This window comes from Calonectris borealis, chromosome 1 (genome assembly GCF_964195595.1).
Source record: "Calonectris borealis chromosome 1, bCalBor7.hap1.2, whole genome shotgun sequence".
Lineage (NCBI taxonomy): Eukaryota > Metazoa > Chordata > Aves > Procellariiformes > Procellariidae > Calonectris > Calonectris borealis.
In genome coordinates, this window is record NC_134312.1 from 147,294,127 (window position 1) to 147,314,871 (window position 20,745).

Sequence of the window (20,745 nt, forward strand, 5' to 3'; positions counted from 1 at the left end):
AAACACAATCATGTTTTCTTGAAAATATCAAAGCTTACAATAATTAATCCAATTCTTAATTACTTAGTACCACCCACAAAACAAATTCAAGTTTAATTAAACTCAACTGGAAATATACATTCAGGTTATTTAAAACTTCGGGGGCTCAGAATCTGATAGCAATATAGCAACAGAGTGAACAAAGGCAGCAAGATTGGTATAGTATCTTGGTTTGTGCGTCACAGACGTACTTGCCTTCACACATTGTTCAGAACTGTATATAAACATGTAACTGCCTGTATTATTGCCCCTCAGAGGTGACAGGGTGTCATGCATGTCTCCACAGAAACCCTGAAAATATCATTTTATATTCTGCTCACATTTTCAATTTTAAATTTGCGAGCTGGCCAGTTTTCAGTTACAAGAAACACTCTTTGTGATAGGACATCACACTTTCACTAAGTGGAAATAAATCAGTTGAAAATTTTCAATATTTCAGAGTGCTTTCAATAGTCGTCTTACATGTTCAAAGTGTTACACATTATCTCTTACACATGTAGCAAGATACTCAAAGACAATCAACAACAAGTACTAAATAGGTCGTGTTTTGTTTTTTTTTTTTTTTTAAGAGTGTCGTGGTTTAACCTGTCAGGCAGCCAAATACCACGCAGCCGCTCACTCACTCCCCCCGCCCCCCCAGTGGGACGGGGAGAGAATCGGAAGGGTAAGAGTGAGAAAAACTCGTGGGTTGAGATAAAGACAGTTTAATAAAACAGAAAAGGGAGAATAATGATAATAAATAATGATAGAATATACAAAATGAGTGATGCACAATACAATTGCTCACCACCCGCGCTGACCGATAACCAAGTAGCGATCGGTACTTCCTGGATCACGCCTACCGTTCATATACTGAGCATGACGTCACATGGTATGGAATACCCCACTGGCCAGCTGGGCTGGCTGTCCTGATTATGTTCCCTCCCATCTTGTGTACCTAGCTCAGTCAGTAGGCACGGGAGCTGTCCTTGGACTAGGAGGGCACTTAGCAACGACTGAAAACATCAGTGTGTTATCAACATTCTCCTCATACTAAATCCAAAACACAGCACTAGGAAGAAATTTAACCCTATCCCAGCCGAAACTAGGACAAAGAGCTAACTACAGAGGACACCAGCTAAGGCTGTGACTGGATAAATAAGGTGGTCTGCACTGTTAAAAAATGAGCATGTGACAAAAAGAATCCCACATAGGTAATATATGAGGTTTTATTTTTGGACCACATCTCTTCTCATAGCAAATAGTATGTTAGCAATATTGTGTCTATCCTGTCTGCTCTGCTTGAACTCTACACCTAGAAAGAAAGTAATACCTGTAAACAAAAAGAGGGCACAGACCATCTCTCCAATATTTCTAAGGACAAGGAGAGCTAATGGAACAAGGACAAGGAGCTAATGAAGCTAAGACAGTAATTCACTACTTAGAAATTCTGCAGTGCTTAGAATTAAAAGCACAGAGACAAGGACAGTGGATCAGGAATCAACTTCCCTTGTGTATTGTTCCTGAAGGGAACATTTCCTACAAGATGCCAGCAGATACTTCACTGCGCCTCTTGTCCCCTAGAATGATCTGTTTGGTTTTCTTTTTGCCTGTACTTACCACAGACTACACCACTTGCTGGTCATAATAACCACCTGTTTTACAGTTAAATGTACAGTTAAATGTTATTCTCTCTTGACAAGGGTTCGTAGAAAAGTATGTTTCACTTTGTACGTCCTAAATATCACCACAGAGGTGGTACAAAACACACCCTCAGACCTTCCTTAAGACAAGCACAATCCCTGGTTTGTCCATATAGTCTCAGCTTTTCACAGAGCATCTCAAACACATTTGCTAGAACACCCGCAATATTTTTTTCACACTTCTAATCAAAACTTTTGCTTAATGTTTATAACCACAAACCATTTGTCCAAGCTGGATTGCAAAACCAGGTACAATATGTCTGCATTTACCCAGGACAAACAGTGAAGCAGAAGAAAGTTTTGGCAGAGGGCAGATTTTCCCCCTTTTCATTTCATGTGGCAGGGATCAATGTAATGACAAGTAACCAGAGTAAGAGAGAAAAGGCAGGCAGACACAAGACTATTTTGTTTTCTTTCACTATTAAGGTGCATGTTAATGCCACTTGTCCAAGACTGCACGCCAACCTTATTCACAACTTCAAGTTACTTGAAGAAAAACCTCGGGTATAAGGAGTAAGTGTTACTGGTAAATGAGAAACTCAAGGTTGTGGCAGCAGTGCCCTTTAAAAATAGAGGAGAATAAGTATAAAGTTAAAACAGAGTTCAAAAAACATGAAAAGAGAAGGAACAAATGACAGGACAGAAAACAGATTGCAGGATAAAAAAAAGTTTCAGGAAAAAAGGCAAAAGCTAAAAGATAATTGGATCAACGTAAGAGGTTTGAGGATGAGAGAAGAGAACGAAGTAAAAAAAAAAAGTGAGCAAAATCTATGAGGAGAGGAAGGAGCTGAACTATTATGGGAACTATTACGGACAGAGACATGAAGTAACGGGGAGAAAAGCAGAACAAAAATCACTTTAAATGGATTAACTTTTGAACTTTACAAAGTCTGAAAGTTAGACTACTATATAATAAAAAAAAAATTTTGCAGCTAAAATTTCAGAGTATTAATTATGGAGGATTATGAATGCCTGGAAGGAGGGAAACAGCTTCTGCTCTCAGCTGCATCAAAAAAAATCCAGGGTAACTGAAAGTACAATAACGTATAATTACGTTAATAATAATAAGAGAGAATTCTTACTATCCTATTGCATGTTGCTGCATTTTTATTTCTGCAATAAAACTGAAATTGTGGGACCCAAGAAATTAGCTTACAAGAGGTTTGATACTAATAATAACGAATCAATGAATTTTCACTGTTTCTGTCATCACATGTAAATAACATTTATGCCACTGCCTCCCAAAAAAACTGTAACAAGCAAGAAATTTTCCTATATAACCAGTAAAATTCAAGCTTGTAGCTATTGTCTCTCTTCCAAGTGCTAGACTTCTCTGTTGCTGGCTGCAGATGCAATAATTATAGGAAAGTGCCAATGGATAAGCAGAGGGAAAGTGATTAAGTTCCTAAAAACTGGCAGCTGCCCTCTGTGCAGGTTATCGTAAGTACAGAGAACGTGACCAAAAACTGCACATAAAAGTGCTGCTGCTATGACCTGTCACTTTTCTGCCTTCCCCTCCTGGCAATCTAACTGCCTAGCTGCATGTTTATACAGTACATAATGCCACTTAGAAAGAGTGGCAAAGTAAATTAAAAAAAGGGAAGTTGATCAGACTGACATTTAAACCTTTTGAATCTGCTCTACTTAGTACTAATGTATTAAAACAGAGTTGCATCATTTCTTGGAGGTTACTAATGCTGGCGTATCATCAACATTTAAACAACTAACACGAAGCAAACAAATAAAAAAATTTGCCGTTCAACCAAACTTCCCATTAATTACCAAATACTTACAATCATCAGGCAAAACTTCTTTGAACTGCTCAAAATACGAATTCAATCGCACTAAGCTTTCCATGTTAATTACTTCTTGCAGTGAGGTGTCTCCAAACCTTTAAAAGGTGAAGAAAGGAACAGTTAAGCCCAAGGTAGAAGGTTTCTCCTCTTATGACTACCAGAAAACAGTTTAAAGATTTATCCCATGAAATTCCTAACCATTCAAATGCAGAGTAAAGTGTAACAGAGAAGTGTTGTAGTGATTCATTACAGAAAAAGAAAATATATGACTGTGAGGGGAAAAGTGGGAAGGAAGGTAAAAGAAAAATCTTGTTGAAAATAGTACTTAAAATTCTTTGGCTTTTGTGTCTCTTTTTCAATATTAAGTACCCATCTGGTAACTCATTTTGCCAAAATTCAAACTTTTAATAATGGATTTACTAGTTTAGTTCATAAGCTAATAATAACCATAAAATCAGTAGATAGGACTGAGAACTTTGACTTCCGATATGTAAATGAGAAATATGGATCTAGGAGTAATAAATCATGAATGTAATAAATACTGTCAACAATGCCATCATTCATCTCATCTAACTATACCTACATACATATATATGCACACACAGTGTTGACATCTGTAACTATGCTAGGCACCTTGGGCTCCCTTTATAGGCAACAGAGGACAACAGTAACTGCTGGAATGCCTTTGTTAGACTTTTTCTAGTTGTCCACCATCATACTGCACACTCCACCTGGGTACCAAGGCTACTGTCACAAGACGCATGTGCCTGACTTCACTGGAGTTCTCCATTACAGCAGTGCTCTGTCAATGTATTCTTTACAGGCTATGGCCATAACAGAGGGAACCTCTGGTGGCTCTTCCAAAACTGAACAGTTTCCCTAGCAAATATAATTACATTATTATGTTTATTATGTTTTATTATGCTTTACAAGAACAGTGTTGCATTACATAAGTACTGCAATGATATGTTAAAACAAAGGTCTATCTAGCCCACAATCCCGGTTTTTGATGGTGGCCAGAGGAGGGAGTCTAGGGGAGAGTGCAAAACCAAGAGGGCAAATACATCAGAATGATCTCTCAGCCTCTAGTGATCTGTCACTCACAGAGGCCGCAAGTCACAAGCAGCACCTCTGTGTTAAATAGCACATGATAGATTTCCCTCTTCCGTAAATTCACTTCTGAACCACACAAACCTGCACTAGACTCAAAGCCATGAGGCAAGGAGCTCCACAGCTATGTGCCATATGAAGAAGGACCTCCTTTTGTTTGTTTTGCATTTGACAGCTTCATTTAATATTCCCCTGTTCGTGTATTGGAGAAACTGAATCACTGTTAGTAATGCAACAGCGCAACTCCATAGAGACATACTTCCACCAGAACAGGAGATTGCTGAACTCCCATTAAGGTTGAGCTTGCATGACTGAATACATACTTCTCTGCTAGGGTTTGCTGCTCATTGATTCCCACATTGAAAAGAACAGGCTGAACCCTCAGTAACATGCCACTTTGAATCTCTCGCGGCAACAAATCAAACAAGGCGCTTGGCAAAGGGATCCTCACATTAAATCCATCACTGCAAATAAATAAACAGCTATTAGACATAAAGATCAAAAAGCTACATTCCGAGAATGTGTTATTTATGTAAAGCGGGATAACATCTAGAACGTAGTATGACTATTAAAAAATAAGTATCAGTCAAAACTGAGGACTTTAAGGAACTGCCACAGCTTGCTCCTAATCAGAAAAGCTATTCTAGTTCAAAAACAAACCTGCAGCAACCTGTAATGTAGATTTTACATCCTCATGGACATTTCAATCAGATCTGCCAATTTCCTGACAAAAGCTGATTTTGCTCTGCTCATTAATACTGCAGCTTTTGCACAACTTGGATAGAAAAAAGCCAAATTTGGGCATGTCCTCATCTCATCAAGAGTAAAGTATATTTGATTTTAAAGTGGTAAAGGCTAGTGATGATGCACATGCATAAAAGGATACATTTTTGGATACAGGAAGTGGTACTGACATTTCTGAGCAGAAGGATAGAGGCAATGATAGTAGCGATCCAAGCATAAATTGAAGGGGAAGCTAACAAAAGCATTGATACAGAACTTATGACTCAGACCTACAAGCAGCACAACAGGTTACCTTAGGTCAGCTGAGCTACAGCAAAGAGCACTATGTATGCTTTATCTCATGGCAAATGTGAGGTAACGCAACTTATCTTATCCCGTAACATCAGTGCAGACTAAGGTATGTCATATTACCCTATGTTGGAACTGCCAAGACACAAGTTACTGTGGTTTGTGTGCTGTGTTAACCTATCAGCAGCAATACCTTGGTGTTATATCCAAGCCTTTACAGTGCAAAAGTCTCAAGTACAGCACATACTCTCAAGTAGAGCAAAAGAGCTCTGAGAAGTTTATAATAAGGTAATCAAAATTGGTCTATCCCACTTTTACATTGGATGGACACACAAATCCTATGCTATGCCTGAAAGCAAAAAACCTATTTTCACCTCTAAATGTAAAGCTTCCAATAATTTGCACCAAAATAAAACCGCATGATTTCTTTCTTCTCTTTCTTTAGTAAAATCTAGACAGCAAAATAATAAGCAATGCTATCAGAGCTGAAGCTAATGAAGACTGGTTTCCTGCTGATTAGTGTCCTATAGCTGATGGCAAGTTTCAACTAAAGATTTTCGTTGAAAGGAATTTTCTGTCAGTTGTCAGCCATTTCCACAGGTCTCAGCAATTTCCATAACATGCATGATTGTACTGCAGACCTCCTTCAGCCAGGGCACTTTTCATTGCATGTGAACCTTAACTTAACAAAGTTCCTCTAGATGTTTTTATCTTTGAGAATTCTAGCTCTTTTTCAGATGTGGAGGAAGCTGGGCAATGCTCCAGTCGAGCTTGGTACAGCACACTGTAATTGAATAGGCCTTATTTCCTCCAGAAATCAGATTTGAAACTAAAAGATTCTAAAGACTCTGAAATAGAAAAACATTAAAACATTGACTTTTGTGAGGCCTCTGTCCTTCCACAGCTTCATCCCTATCTGTGAACGGGCTCCCTCAGAGCAAGAACTCTATTGCAGAGGCCCATCAGCCCCATGTCAGAAACCAGTGCAAGGCCAGCTGATAAGCAGGCTGAAGCATGCAAACCGAAGTGTGACTCTGTTTGTTGTAAACGCTTCCCATCATAATAAAGCTGTATCAGATCACTCCCACTCCGCTTTACGTGATGATGTGAATGTTTGTTACTTCAGACTTTTAAAACAAAAATTGCTTTTAAGCTCAAACTTGAAAATATCTCTTTTCAGACAAGTGCCAAAATGAGCAGCAGTCTGGTGTTTCACAATCATCCATAAGTTAAAGCCAGCTTGGCCTTGATAGTTTGGAAATTGAGCCTGAATACGCCTCACCTCAGCAGCAGCCCATCAACTGCCTGATACACGTTCCGTGTCCTGTTGTGCTAACGGTGGCACACAGTAAAGCACTGACCATCTGATCACCAGCAATGAATTTCAGACAATGAATTTTGAGATCAGCCTCAAAATTCAGTCTGAAATTTAAAAATAGCACAAGTGCTTAAGAAAAGATTGAATACTTCTGGCTTATGATTGTGGAAAGCTAGGTCAAGATGATATTTATTCATAAAACAATACTGCCATGGTTTGAGCCTTGCCATATATCCCTTTTCAGCTTAGCTCCCTGTAAAATGAAACATCAGTAAAAATGAGTAAGTCCACTTCAAAACATTTCTTTGAAGTTCTGAGGAGAAAAAAAGCACAGTACAAAAGCACATAATTAATTTCAAGTGCAGTATTCACTGCTTCTCCCATCTGCAGTCCCACCCCACTTCCTGTCCCCCCCGCCTTTTTTTACCGATTTCCAGTGATGACCGGCAGCATGTCAGTAGATGTATTTGATGTGGCCTGAGTTACTTTAAAGGTTACATTCCTCAAGTCCATGATTCCTAAACTCATGTCCTCCAGCATTGCCAGCTCCTCACCTAAATCAAGGAGGAAAAAGTGAATCATAATCATTACTTGTTACGTACAACTTCCCTTTATCAATTTGATGACGACTGTAGGTCATCGCTCTCATAAAGAAGTCCTATGGATGAAGAGGCTCTGGAGCCCAGGCCTTCACCTTGACCTACAGACTGCAGACAACGTCATGATTGATTTTATGAGTTCAGCAAGCTTAGAAAACACCAATTATTTGGCACAGACCAGACTACTGTTCTTCAAGTAGATTATATGCTGATTTTCCAATTTAGACGATGCTAGTAAGTACTTCTCAGCATTATCACAGCCATGATATCCTTTGCATTGGAAAAATGCGTTGAAAAAGTTACAATGTGTTCTGGATTTGCTCACTTTGTACTGTAGGATTACAGGAGGTCAGGAAAATTAAAAAAGCATATTTTGGGCCCAGTTTCTCCCATCTTACCAGAATTTTAATCTATTTCTTTTCTGAAAAAATGACCAATATAGTACTTCTTTTTTTTAAACCTTTGACATTATATTATAAGGCAAGTACACTTTATCTTTTAGAAGTAATTCAATTAAATGCGAAGAAATTCGGAGTTGTTATCTAATTAAGTACTCCAGATATAATCTGGTTTTGCACTTCAGTTTTCAAAATCATTTTGTAGCTGAGCTGCAGATTGTCCCAAACACTCATGTTCTGCTGCAGCGAATTTAATGCAGAATTTGCTGACTCAACAGCTAATACCACCCACTTGCCCTGTGCCTTTACCATAAGTGCTCAGCAGGCTCTCAAACTGCGCCAGCAAGCCAATGGTGTAGAGTTGTCTTAGAAATCCATCATCATGCAGGCAGTTCCTCAGCTTGATAATGAAACCACAAATGAGAGCTGTCAGCTGTGGGAGAGAAAACAGACAAGATTGAAATGATTCAAGACAAAAAAAGCTCTTCAGTCCCAAACGGAAACAATATCACATGTAAGAGGTGCCATAAAATCTGTCAGACTGATGCTCTTTTCCCTTAAATGTTACTCTTTTCCTTGCAGCTGAAGAAAGACAACCAACCAACAAAATATTCATAAAATCAGATTTAGGGCACACTGCCTTCATCTCACAAGCTCTCCCAAAATGGAACTGCTGTTGATCTCGCATCTATTTGTTTTCTGGAAACAATCACTTGTATTAGGGTCTACAACTTACAAATTACAAAAGAGTCTCCTTGGAGAATTTTTTTAGTTACAGATGGAAAAGCAACACAGCTAGTTCCAGGCCATGAATTTTGATAGTATGAATAAATGATTTTTTTTAAAAAATGACATTTTAAGAAAGCTTAAAAGTGCAATGCCTGTTTGCATTATGCAAAGATTCAAACTTTAGTGTTACAAGACATTCAGGACAAGGTCCTGAAGACCTAGTAATAAGATCAGTACTAAGATCTAAGATTAGTACTAGTCTTAATTCACTCTGTCAACAAAGGAATTTCACAGGTTATTGCCATATGCTATGTACACAGGTGTATGGCTGTTACAGAATTAAACAAAAGGGAGTAAAGTTCTGTTTACGATGGGTAAACATATTTAAAGCATTGAGTTTAAAAATTATCTGCAATATGAAGTGGGTTTTGTATAGAAAAATTCCCTTAATTTATCTCCATGAGATATTACATTTTGGGACAACAGCCCTACCAGTGTCCAAGAGATAAGCTGTTTGAAATAAATGAACGAGATTTCACGGGGAAGTAGACACACTACAGAAGTGTAGTGGGCAGAAGAAATGTGGAAGGTCTTTTAGTGCAAACACCTGCTAGTCAGTGGCTGACACAAGAGACCCCAGCAGGCCCAGAAACAGAACTTCTAGGGGAAAAAAAACAGCACTCATTTCTCTCCCTGTAGCTGGACTTCTCTCCTTAGGTACCGCAGGTCCTATTGGTTTTCTTGATGCAGAAAATAATAAAAGGTAACCGAGGGAGTACACTTTTTGCTCATGGGTTCCCCCCCCTTCACATCTTACTTCTGATTTAGTTTGGTGGCATTGGAAGGCAAAGGTTATTTCTGTAGACAGCAGTATATTTTCACTAGTCTGGATTTTTTTTTTTTTAATAGTGAATGTATATGGCAGGGGGCACTTAAGTTATATATTGTCAAATGCATGTAAGTGACCAGAAAGGACAGGATAGCACAGTCTGTGAGAGGAGATCACAGTGTTAAACCCGAGAGTAGAATAGAGCTGAAAAATTCTGAAAACAGTCATATTTCATATAAACCCCACCACAGGTCAAAGTGCAGTCAAATCATGCATATTTGCTTGCTTACAGTTTGGCAGAAGACAACATCCCTGCGATACTGAAGGCTCAGGCAGAGCCCTATTGTCGGGGCACTGTCCTGCATTAATAAAAAGACCATGGCTTTCTTTGCCTTGTCACTCATCATGGCTACGCAGTCTGTGAGTGTTGTCAGCAAGGGATAAAGAGCTTCGCTCCATTCGCCTGGTTAAAAGAAAAAAATTAGCAGCACTGTAAGTACTTTATTTGAAACAAACAAACATGCATTAAGAAGAAACTTCCTGTTGCAAGTCAAAGTTGTTGATAATTCACATTTAGGGCTTGTTTTATTTTGGCTAGCTGGTCACACCCTGCTTGTAATTATGTAATCTTACAGAGTGGTTATCGCATCAGGAAAATATGGAGAATTTTACTCTGTAAGGCTGTTACATCTTTCCTGACCATGTAATAGCTTCCAGATTTGTGCCCACAGAACAGGCTAAACAATAGCTCATTTGGAAAGCGTAACAGAAAGATGAATATCTATACACACAAGTGTATATAACTGCATGTGCATGTTCAAACACACCCTTTCACAGTGCATACATGGACAGACAGTATGGAGTCCATTGTATAACAGAAACAGTGAACATCTGCTTAGCCATTTCTGTCAATGAGATTTCTCCCAAATATCTTGCCTTTGAATGGACCCATAGGTATATCATTCAACTGCCTCACCATCTTATTGATCCTTGTTGCACCTCAGTGAGGTAAGATGATGCTTGTTTCCCATTTGCAGCATAGGAATAAGGCAGAGAGGTGAAAAATTCATGTAGGTACTCTTTTTAAGTGCCCTCTGTCTGCTGAGTGGCTTTGAAGGCTTAGAGCTAGCTAACGAGAAACACGAAATATAGTGATTTAGATGGAAGTTAGCCAAATCCTTGGAAGTAGTTCGGAGCTTGACTTCCACTGAAATACACGAGATATGTCCCACAGGGACTCTGTTCAAGGTCCTACACAGGAAGCACAGAAATGAAACTGGGTTGCCAAAGTCCTGTTTTAGTACCCCAAACATTGTACCATTCCTTCTCCCTAAGAGACTGCTCTGCCTTAAAATGCCCCATAAGCTCAGTTTCTTTTCTTTCCTTCTTTCATCTTTTGTCTTAATCAACCACCAATTTTAAAAACCCATTGCCATGACTGTATGAAAAATTATTCATATGCTATACCAGAATCCACTCTCTCTGCGATATAAAAAGAAAATAGAACAGTGCTTTGGTTTTGCCCTTCTTAATGTAAGGTTGAAACAGAAGAACACTTCTTTTTTTAAAGGGAAGAACAATGTGTTTTATTTTTAAAAAGCACTGGAGCTCACAAACAGAACGCACACAACCCCCGGCCCAGTTGGCTGTAGGAACAAGGCAACGTACAGATCAGAACCTGCATGAATGGGGCACTTCAAGCCCCTGAAAGGAAGTTGTTTGGGATTTTGACTCAAAGGCAGGACTAAGGGCTAGTAATAATAAATGTTGCTTTGATAACCAGCCAAAGAGGGGAACTTTGGAAGTCTGCTAACAGAAACATAACTGACAAGATTAACAGAACTAACCTTTTTGCTTTTGTTCTATGCGGTAGATAGATAACCTAATAAACTACACAAAGGGGAAGTTGTCTGGCTCTGTTCCATTGCCATTAAAAAAAAGCAGGAAACATCAAAAGAACAGGCAAGGAATTACAGCTTGTCTTTTATATTCTGGTAAGTATTTTTCTCTCAAAATAAATCAGATGCTATAACATGGCCCCACGAACACTTAAAAAGCAAAACACAGATGATACTAACAGTGTTTCTCTTACTGCATTTAAGAGCTTTTCTATAAACAAATGAGAATGACAAAAAGAACTGAAAAGATCTTCCAGCACATCATCGTCATCTCATTGCCTGGATATACACGCATGTATATAGTTATTAACTCAGTGGAGATTTAAAATTGTAGTGTGTCTGGCAGTACTTCATTTGAAAGATACGTTTATCTAGGGTAATCACAAAGTATACTGGTGGTGTATCAGCTTGCCTGAAGATAAAGCAATTGTTAGATGTTTTTTTTCTCCCAACACTACCACACAATGCAGTGGCTCATCTGGGCCAATGAGCAAAAATCCTCTGTGCTGTGTATTCTCTTGGTTTAAAATTTTGGCCATGAAAAAACAAACCCTTGTCAGTCTGCAAAATTCTAAATGCTTTTTGCTACCTACTTCACAGAGGTGTCACCTGTGTTCTTTTAATTTTTTAGTCAATGGTAGTTGCTATTAACAGTAAACAGGAATAAAAGGAATTGCACTCCCAGGCTCAAATCAGGTTGGAACATTTCACTGGCAGTGTTTAAATAAATGTGAAAGGACTCTAACTGTTCAATTTTTGCCTGGATTTTCCAGTCCTTTTGTCTTCCCCTCATTAATTTTCCTAACAGAACTTTATTACTGAAAGTGTATTTTCTATCAAATCAATCAATGGCACCTTCAAACACCATGAGGCACTAATTCTAATATGAAATCTACTCTGAGCTCTGCTCTTATGTTCTATGAAATGACCAGAATTTTTTAAAACTATTGTAGACTCCCCTGGGCAGATCCATAGGTAGGATGATTTGGTGTAGGGTCTGAAACAATGGAGATGCAACAAGTTGTTACAGATTTACAACAGCTGGAGACCTAGTCCAAGCTAGCTGTTGGTACATCTGGGACATAAATCCTGCTTTTTAATCAGAGGTTTCTAGTTCATGTTAAAAGTTATTACATTTAAAAACTGGCATTGTACAAACCACCAGGATGCCTGTCATTTGCTTTAGGTGCTTTATATTGTACAGCAGGAGACAAATCCTGCAGTCTCCACTCAGACAGCTACAACTGAACTCTGGCTGGTAAATAAGGGCCAGACTTGGCCCCATGAGTCTTTGCTATTTTTCTTATGACTGCTGCTGACCAAAGTCATACCTTAATGTACACTTTGAAATGTGGCATTTTGAAAAGGGGGAGCAGGGGGGGAAGAGAGAGAGGGAGGGAGGGATGCTGGGAAGGCCTGAGAGTTCACATAGTGGACACTCTCTGACTACACACTACTGACTATTTTATAAAAAAATAATGTCTTGTTAAGAGAACCTAATACATAAAGCCTGTCTAAATCAAGGATGTAACGTCAGGTGGGAAAAGTTTTTGCTTTTTCCCCCTGAGAGCCTCCCTTCTTCAGAGCAATACAAATATTATGAAAATAACTGTCCTCCAGAGCCTTGAAAAGATATTTTTAGTCTTTTCATATTAAAAAGCCCCTAGCATCCATAAATCAAAGTACTGGGCACCTGCAGTTGCCCTTGGTATAGGTCAGGGTTGCAAGGACTCATCACCTCTAAAAAAGAGAATTATTAAATAACTGGTAGTTGCTTAGCCCTGATCCAGTAAAGTATAATGGGCAATCCACTTAAGCACACAGTCACATCACATTTGGCTTCAGAGCCCATGCTGTAACAGTTCAAAGACTGAACCTTCACTGAACTCAGATTAAACTACTCTCAAATGGGAGAAATTACAGCCATCTAGCTGGGAGAGAGTGGTATTACAGAGGCATATTATTCAGACCTTGTAAATGCAACACAAGTGTGTGGAAGTACAAGGAGAGAGGAAAGAGGGCTAACGGTGGAATGAAAGTCTCCTAAATTCTATATTCTGAAACATTAGATTTGCAGTGCCCAACACTGCTTGGTGTGGATCCAGAACAGAGATTTTCCATCAGCCTCGTTGACTGCTCCGTGTTCTGCTCAAGTTCTCATGCAGAAAGACCAGCTCAACAGCACATATGAAAGGGCATGTCTGAAACGTCTGAAAGGTCAGACTCCCACAGACTTCAATGACGTTTGGAACAGGCCTCAAACCATTCTCACCCACAACAGTTTGCTAAAGCACATCAACTGGAGAAACCAAAGAGACCATGAACAAGTGCTCTCCCATACCTGGACATGAGAAGTTACCAGATACCCCCTTGCACTATTATTTAGGAAAATAGTAACTTCTCAATATGCTTAAGTCATGTGATATTGAAGAGCATTACCACTTGAAAATGGTCAACCTTAACAGCAAGGCACTTGTTCAGTTTTTAATTATGAACCAAACCCTGCAATTTTCAGAAGAAGCAGAAGCCATGAATGCACATACCTGGGCCAGATTCTTCCGGAGCGGGGCTGCAATCTGCACAGAAATGGAGGGGCAACATGCATGATTAAGGAGCAGCAACACAGTCTAAACATAAGCAACTCAAATGCTCAATGCCAGGGTTCTCAAACGCTTTCACCGAGGGAAGAGGAGCTCAGCAGAGATACTCCTTTGCCTGCGGGCACCGAGGGCACGGGCTGTCTCCGCCACTCCACTGTTTCTGATCAGAGGAACACCTGGATGGGGACTCGGAGGAAAGCCACTACCCGCTAGCTCAGGGGCTCTCTGTGGATTACCGGCAAGTGCACTGTCAATCCCCAATGATCCACAGGGCACAATTTGAGAACCACTGGTTTAGTGCAATTATAGAATAAGCTGGCAGTAAGGCTGCTAAACAGAATAGCAAAAGACTAGCAGTAAGTTCAATGCACTTAACAGAAAATGACGTTAAGGCACCCACAACGCAAGAGTAATAAAGAAACAGTACTTTGCGATCTTAGACAAATTCCTGTTATACAATTTCTGAGATAGTTAACACAAGCATTAGATTGTATATTAAGGGCTGAAACCTCACCAGTGAAGCCTGTGAGTGTTCCACGCTCACTTCAAGCTGTCAAATGAAAATGCACTACAGTGCAATGCAAACAGTAAAAAGATAATATACACCCTGTTATAGCAACTCTTGCATTAATGAAAAGTAGTTTATTAATCTAACAGGATTTAAACTTCTGTTGTTTATATCTAGACTCACTAGTCAATGAATTACGGATTTGAAAATAACAACAGAAAATATAAAATTGAATTGTATGTATTAAGACAATCAGCTGAGCTAGACAATCCAAGATAAAAACCTCTCAGTAAATAAAACTCATCGTGTTCATTAAAGAAGCTATCTGCCCCCATACAATTTTAGTAATAAATACCTAAGCCTGTAACAAAAATAAATTTTAAAATAATTTCTTAAGTCTCCCTTCTACTATTTCAGACAGTATTTTCTTTCACAAACATTCATTTCTACAGAGATCCTCTAAAGTCCTTCAATAACATTCTACTGTTTCTCTCTTACGAATTCTGGAACTATCTTGGTTTGCTGGTTTTTACATTGATTTCAAAAAGATTTCTGGCTGCTGGCTGCTCAGTGTCATTTATTCAAAACTCAGAATTACTAACAGAAAAAGTGTTAGTTCTTTGAATACATGACAAGGAAAAACTTTAAAATGTTGTGATTCTGAACTTAGAGACAGGATCTTCTTTGTCCCTCAATTATTCCCATGATGAGTTGTGGAAAGTGACAGTGAAAGGAATTAACGGGCCAGGTTTGGTATGGAGTCAAGGAAAGTAACTCAATGGGAAAAGTTTTTTTCATAGTATTGAACCTGTTCCTCTGTCAAAAATACTGACCATTAATTAGGAACTACAGCCAATGAGAATGTGGTCAAGTACTCAGCTTGTCCTGGCTTACAATAAACTTCCCACGTGCAATTCAAATTGCTCATTAAGACCTACGAACAATGTCTGCACCAGATACCTAAGAAACAGGATTCCCTCTCCAGAATTTTTTAAGTTAAATTCACCCAACATTGGTTGACAGTCAGACTTCAAATCTAGTCCTTACACTTAGGTAGCACTGGGAAACGGCAGCAAGCCCCTTAGCTTTAAAGCTTGCTTCTTGATTCAATGTTTCTGTCCCAGGTTTTGTGGATTAAATGGAAATATTTTTTTCCTATTTTGGAGGCACAGCAGGGAAAGGTTACAGAAACTCTTGGCACAAACAAAACTTTTGGTAGGTAAGTGCAGCTAATTCCACTTTTATATGGCATAAGTGTCAAGATCCAGAGTAGATGTAAAAGATTGACTGAAAAATGAAAGAAAATGATTGTTCTAAGATGCTTTCAGCATAAAATTGTTTTGGGAAAAGCTTCTAATATCACCTACCACAGATTTTTTCCTATTCTGTATAATACTAAAAATCCAGAACTTTTAATCATTGATATGAAGGTGCATTGAAGTTTGCTGATAAAACTTTCATGTAAATACATATAAAACTTCATGTAAACTAGCTAGCAAATAAAAACATTTAAAGGTATCAAACTGGTAGAAGAAATTTAGTCAAAGATTAATAGAGAACACATTCTGAAACAAGAACCAACTCTTCTATTCCCGTATAATACAAAAAAAGGTCACTCTAATCTAGAAAAACATGGTCATTTAAGATACTAAGCAAATCATATGTAACATGTACAAAGCTATACAAAAACATATTAACATTTATTTTAACTTCCTTCTCGCTTTCTTTTTCTTAAGGTACTGTTTTCCACTGCAACATTAACAATGGGATGGACATGAAGTCACGGACACACATAAGGGACAAAGGGCCATCAAACGATAAGACAGGACAGGAAAAAGGAAATGAAAACACAAATCAATCTTTCTAGAGCTTAACTTGGCACACCTGCTCTATTAAGTGGCCAAATCATAGTGACTACATGTAAAGAATTTGAGAGTAAGTCAAATAAGTACATATGTAAATGAAATAATTCTGATATTTAATGCACGGCTGCTAAACTGTCAACCTAAACTGATAAGGATATCTTTCATTCACATGCTCATGCCGTTATGATGGATTCAATCCTGCACCCACTTTACCTCAAATTTTGACAGGATTATTCCACTGACAGCTTGCACTGCCAATTCCTACCTTCCAGCTACAAGAAGTCTAACTATTTGAGTGCTTCAGCACCATAGCTTTTGACAATTTGGGTTAAAATTTGCTTTAAACTCCAGTAGATTCATCCAAGTTCAGCTCAGTCTAGTGGGACTGCTTGGCTCCCCTCCTATGCTTTGGTAGCCCAGCTGGGACCATTAGTGTGGCAGTACTGCCTGCACTTCTCTCATGTTTTATTTATCTTTTATAGAGGTTCACTGTAATAAGCTTTGATTGCTGCAAAGAAGCTGAAGCCAACAGGAAAGCTACCAGAGGTGGTGTTTGACATATGCTAACCCAAACACCTGTTTTACCAGCTTAAAACACCCAGCGTGAAAACCAAATGCCACTGTCATCAATGGATTTGGCAATGATTTCAGTGGGATCAGGATTTCAAAATAAGTATTGGGCTTAGCAGCTCACAGTACACCACCAGCCCCTTCTTCCCGACATCGGCGCTTAACACCACCACTGAACTAAAAACACATGGAAGGATGTAACGGAGGCTTAGGAATGATGCCAGCGCACAGCAAGAGAGCAGCAGTGAGAAGCAGTGTCTGGCATACGCACTTGTCTTTCTGAGAGAATGGCATGCACAGGATGGTGTGGATGAAGGTGGTGGTGAGGATGATGAAGGTGGTGAGGTCTCATTTAAATCTTCTGGATTTATCCAGTAGGCACGAGTGTCCCGATTACCTTTCTTACTAGTACAGCTGATGTCGCACTGGAAAACATCTTCACAGCTGTCACTTTGCAAGCGCTCCTTCTGGAGAAGTTTGTCCACTCTCTGTATAATACACTCCAGACTTTTGTCGACATTCAACCAAACTTTCTCCTTAAAAGAAAACATTTCTTTCTCAATTTAGAAAGAAAAGAGGCAAAAAAGGTAACAAATCCCTTGGCAATATATTTCCTCCTGTGATTCTAGTCCCAATTCCTCTGCAAAGTTTCCCCTGGGCTATCGTGTTTACATTTGTACACACACAAACTCTGGATATATAAATAATGTATGCCAGCATGTCAACAATATGTAGTGACATGACTTGTGCGGTAAATTGCACAGCTATTTTCTAAGTAAATTGGCTGAATAATTTTAAGTGCCTCTTCCTGCACTATTATTCCAATTTCCAGTTGGCACTATTGTTTATTCTTGAAACTCATGTTTGACATAATAATTGTATACGACCACACATGTTTTTTCCTATATAACTCAGTGAATAACAGATAAAATTATTGTATTGTATTACTATCTAAATAACTGAATTAGCTTTATTCGTATCTCATTACTGTGAGTTTGACTGTAAGTCAAAGTATGCCAAAACAATTAAAACTAGCAAGGATCCATTTCCAAAATTAATTGGATCTCATTTCTAAATTGATATTTCACAATATTAATAATGGTTTTAATTAATCGTGACTATTTTTGAGATCTAATTCACTTCTGTTTATATTACACAATGACAGAATTTACACAGCCCAATTCTCATTTCAATTGGCAGTGTGGTAAGGAAAACCATTTAAATTCTTTGTGCAAACAGTTTTAAAATGCTGTTCATAATCAAAACAGAGATGGACTGCAAGTTCTAAATATTTAGATGAGAATAAAAGCCAGGAAGGCTGAATTGTATAGCTAACACGCAGAAAATACGCTTTATCTTGAAGAAGAGACCTTTGTAGTATGGTCAGTTTTTTTACTTTAAAAGCTATTTACTTTCCCTTGGAACCAACTTCAGAAAAGCCATGCACCTACTGTAATGATCTCCGCTGTTTAGGAGACCCAGAAATATATATTAAGGCCTGTTTGTATCCCCATGCCAAGGAGTAACTGAGCATAGGATGGAGGGAACATCTTTGCTAGTTGACCAATACCTCCAAAATAGTCATCCTATGCATATCTGGTGAGCAGTTACAGAGCTTATAAACAAAAGAACACAGCAAACAAAAACTAAAAAGAAGAAAATATTCATCACTCCACTAAGCAAACGTACCCATTCCTCTTCATGCCAATCCACCTGCAGAGAAGATCTGCTATTTCTTCCTGTCCATCTGGCCACAAGTGTATCTTGATCATTCCTCAGCATCACTTGCTCCCCTTCTCCAGAGGTTGGAGATGCTTTCGAAGCTATATAGTCTGGCCTTGCAGCATTCAGTCCATGTATTGAATTTGCCAACAGCTTGCAGTCACAGACTGTGACAAGTTGCCGGGTCTAAAAAGCAATAATCCCCCCCCATTTTAAAAACTTTTTCGTTATTCTGTACACGATTTATACTATATTCTTTCACAGAACGAAAAAAAGAAGACCTAGTATTCTGTAAAAGAAACTAACCGTTGTTTAGGACCCTCTAAGGTGCCTTTAAAACCATTTCACAGAATGGCCTTAAAAAGCAATATAGGATACAAACCACAAATGGTACATTTCCAAAGTCTGTACTACTATATTAGCCTTGCAGTTGTTGAAAACTTCACTAATAAATGTGCAATTCACCTTTATTTGCACTTCACTGTCCATTTGATGAAAACGTAGAACAACGTGCAGACATTTTTATACCCCACGCAATGGTTGCCACACCAGAGAGACCATGCTTAACCTCCACCATCCTGTCTGAAATCATAACAAGACTTAAGAGGAGGGCTGAAGATATAATCCTCTAATCAGTGCAACTTGTTCCCTGTCTTATTTAGTGGTGTTGTATTAAAGGATTTCTGTAAGTTATGTGACTATGAAAAGTATCTGGCCCACGTGTCTATTAAAAAAAAAAAAAAACAACAAACAAGCCCTTGCTACGTTATATATACATGTTGTCCAGCTGTAGAAAATCCCACAGATCAGTTATACATACTGTACTCATTTAGAGTGAATATTATAATAAATAATACATTTCATACAGTCATAGAATCATTTAGCTTGGAAAAGACCCTTAAGATCATCGAGTCCAAAAATTAACCTACACTGCCAAGCCCACACTAAACCACGTCCCTAAGAGCCACATCTACACGTCTTTTTAAATACTTCTAGGGATAGTGACTCAATCACTTCCCTGGTCCAATGCTCGACCTGGTCCAATGCTCGACCACCCTTTCAGTGAAAAAATTTTTCCAAATATCCAACCTAAAGCTACCCTGGCGTAACTTGAGGCCATTTCCTCTCGTCCTATCGCTTGTTACTTGGCAGAAGAGACCGACCCCCACCTCGCTACAACCTCCTTTCAGGTAGTTGCAGAGTGCGATGAGGTCTCCCCTCAGCCTCCTCTTCTCCAGACTAAACAACCCCAGTTCCCTCAGCTGCTCCTCATAAGACTTGTGCTCCAGGCCCTTCACCAGCTTCGTTGCCCTCCTCTGGACACGCTCCAGCCCCTCAATGTCCTTCTTGTAGTGAGGGGCCCAAAACTGAACACAGTATTCGAGGTGCGGCCTCACCAGTGCCAAGTACAGGGGCACGATCACCTCCCTGCTCCTGCTGGCTACACTATTTCTGATACAGGCCAGGATGCCATTGGCCTTCTTGGCCACCTGGGCACACTGCCGGCTCATGTTCAGCCGGCTGTCAACCAGCACCCCCAGGTCCTTTTCCTCTGGGCAGCTTTCCAGCCACTCTTCCCCAAGCCTGTAGCGTTGCATGGGGTTGTTGTGGCCGAAGTGCCGGACCCGGCACTTGGTCTTGTTGAACCTCATACAGTTGGCCTCAGCCCATGGATCCAGCCTGTCCAGGTCCCTCTGCAGAGCCTTCCTACCCTCCAGCAGATCAACACTCCCGCCCAACTTGCTGTCGTCTGCAAACTTACTGAGGGAGCACTCGATCCCCTCATGCAGATCATTGATAATTTACATGGGGTCACGTTATATTTTGCACTCTATGAAGTTGTATGCATATCCCCTCCACTGGGACAATCTATGGTAAGCTGATTGGCCATTACTGCCATTTACAACCTTCAGATCTGCTACAGGGACAGAAGAGGTCAGTAAAACTGTATTTGTTTTTCTGTCCCTGTAAATATGATTGTGTTCAGCTGTGGATCCAGTCTGGTTTCTGTTAGCACCCGTCAAGAAATAACTAATTCACAACACTAATT

At 39.3% G+C, this 20,745-nt stretch overlaps 1 protein-coding gene across 13 annotated transcripts in view; it reads right to left on the reverse strand.

Annotated features, from left to right (window-relative positions):
• Nucleotides 1-20,745, reverse strand: part of INPP4A (inositol polyphosphate-4-phosphatase type I A) — a 290,343-nt gene that overhangs the window by 175,150 nt on the left and 94,448 nt on the right. For 7 of the 13 annotated variants that reach the window (XR_012670601.1, XM_075135069.1, XM_075135016.1 and 4 more), the window contains 8 exons: nt 18,663-18,881; nt 17,245-17,509; nt 13,974-14,006; nt 9,823-9,995; nt 8,284-8,407; nt 7,405-7,531; nt 4,951-5,091; nt 3,515-3,612 (listed from right to left, as the gene is read on the reverse strand). Coding sequence is in view for 12 of the 13 variants with exons in the window: in XM_075135069.1 (XP_074991170.1) it covers nt 3,515-3,612; nt 4,951-5,091; nt 7,405-7,531; nt 8,284-8,407; nt 9,823-9,995; nt 13,974-14,006; nt 17,245-17,509; nt 18,663-18,881 (1,180 nt within the window). In the remaining variant the exon portion in view is untranslated. The remainder of the gene's footprint in view (nt 1-3,514; nt 3,613-4,950; nt 5,092-7,404; nt 7,532-8,283; nt 8,408-9,822; nt 9,996-13,973; nt 14,007-17,244; nt 17,510-18,662; nt 18,882-20,745) is intronic. The other 6 variants (XM_075135045.1, XM_075135031.1, XM_075135062.1 and 3 more) reach the window with 4 other exon arrangements.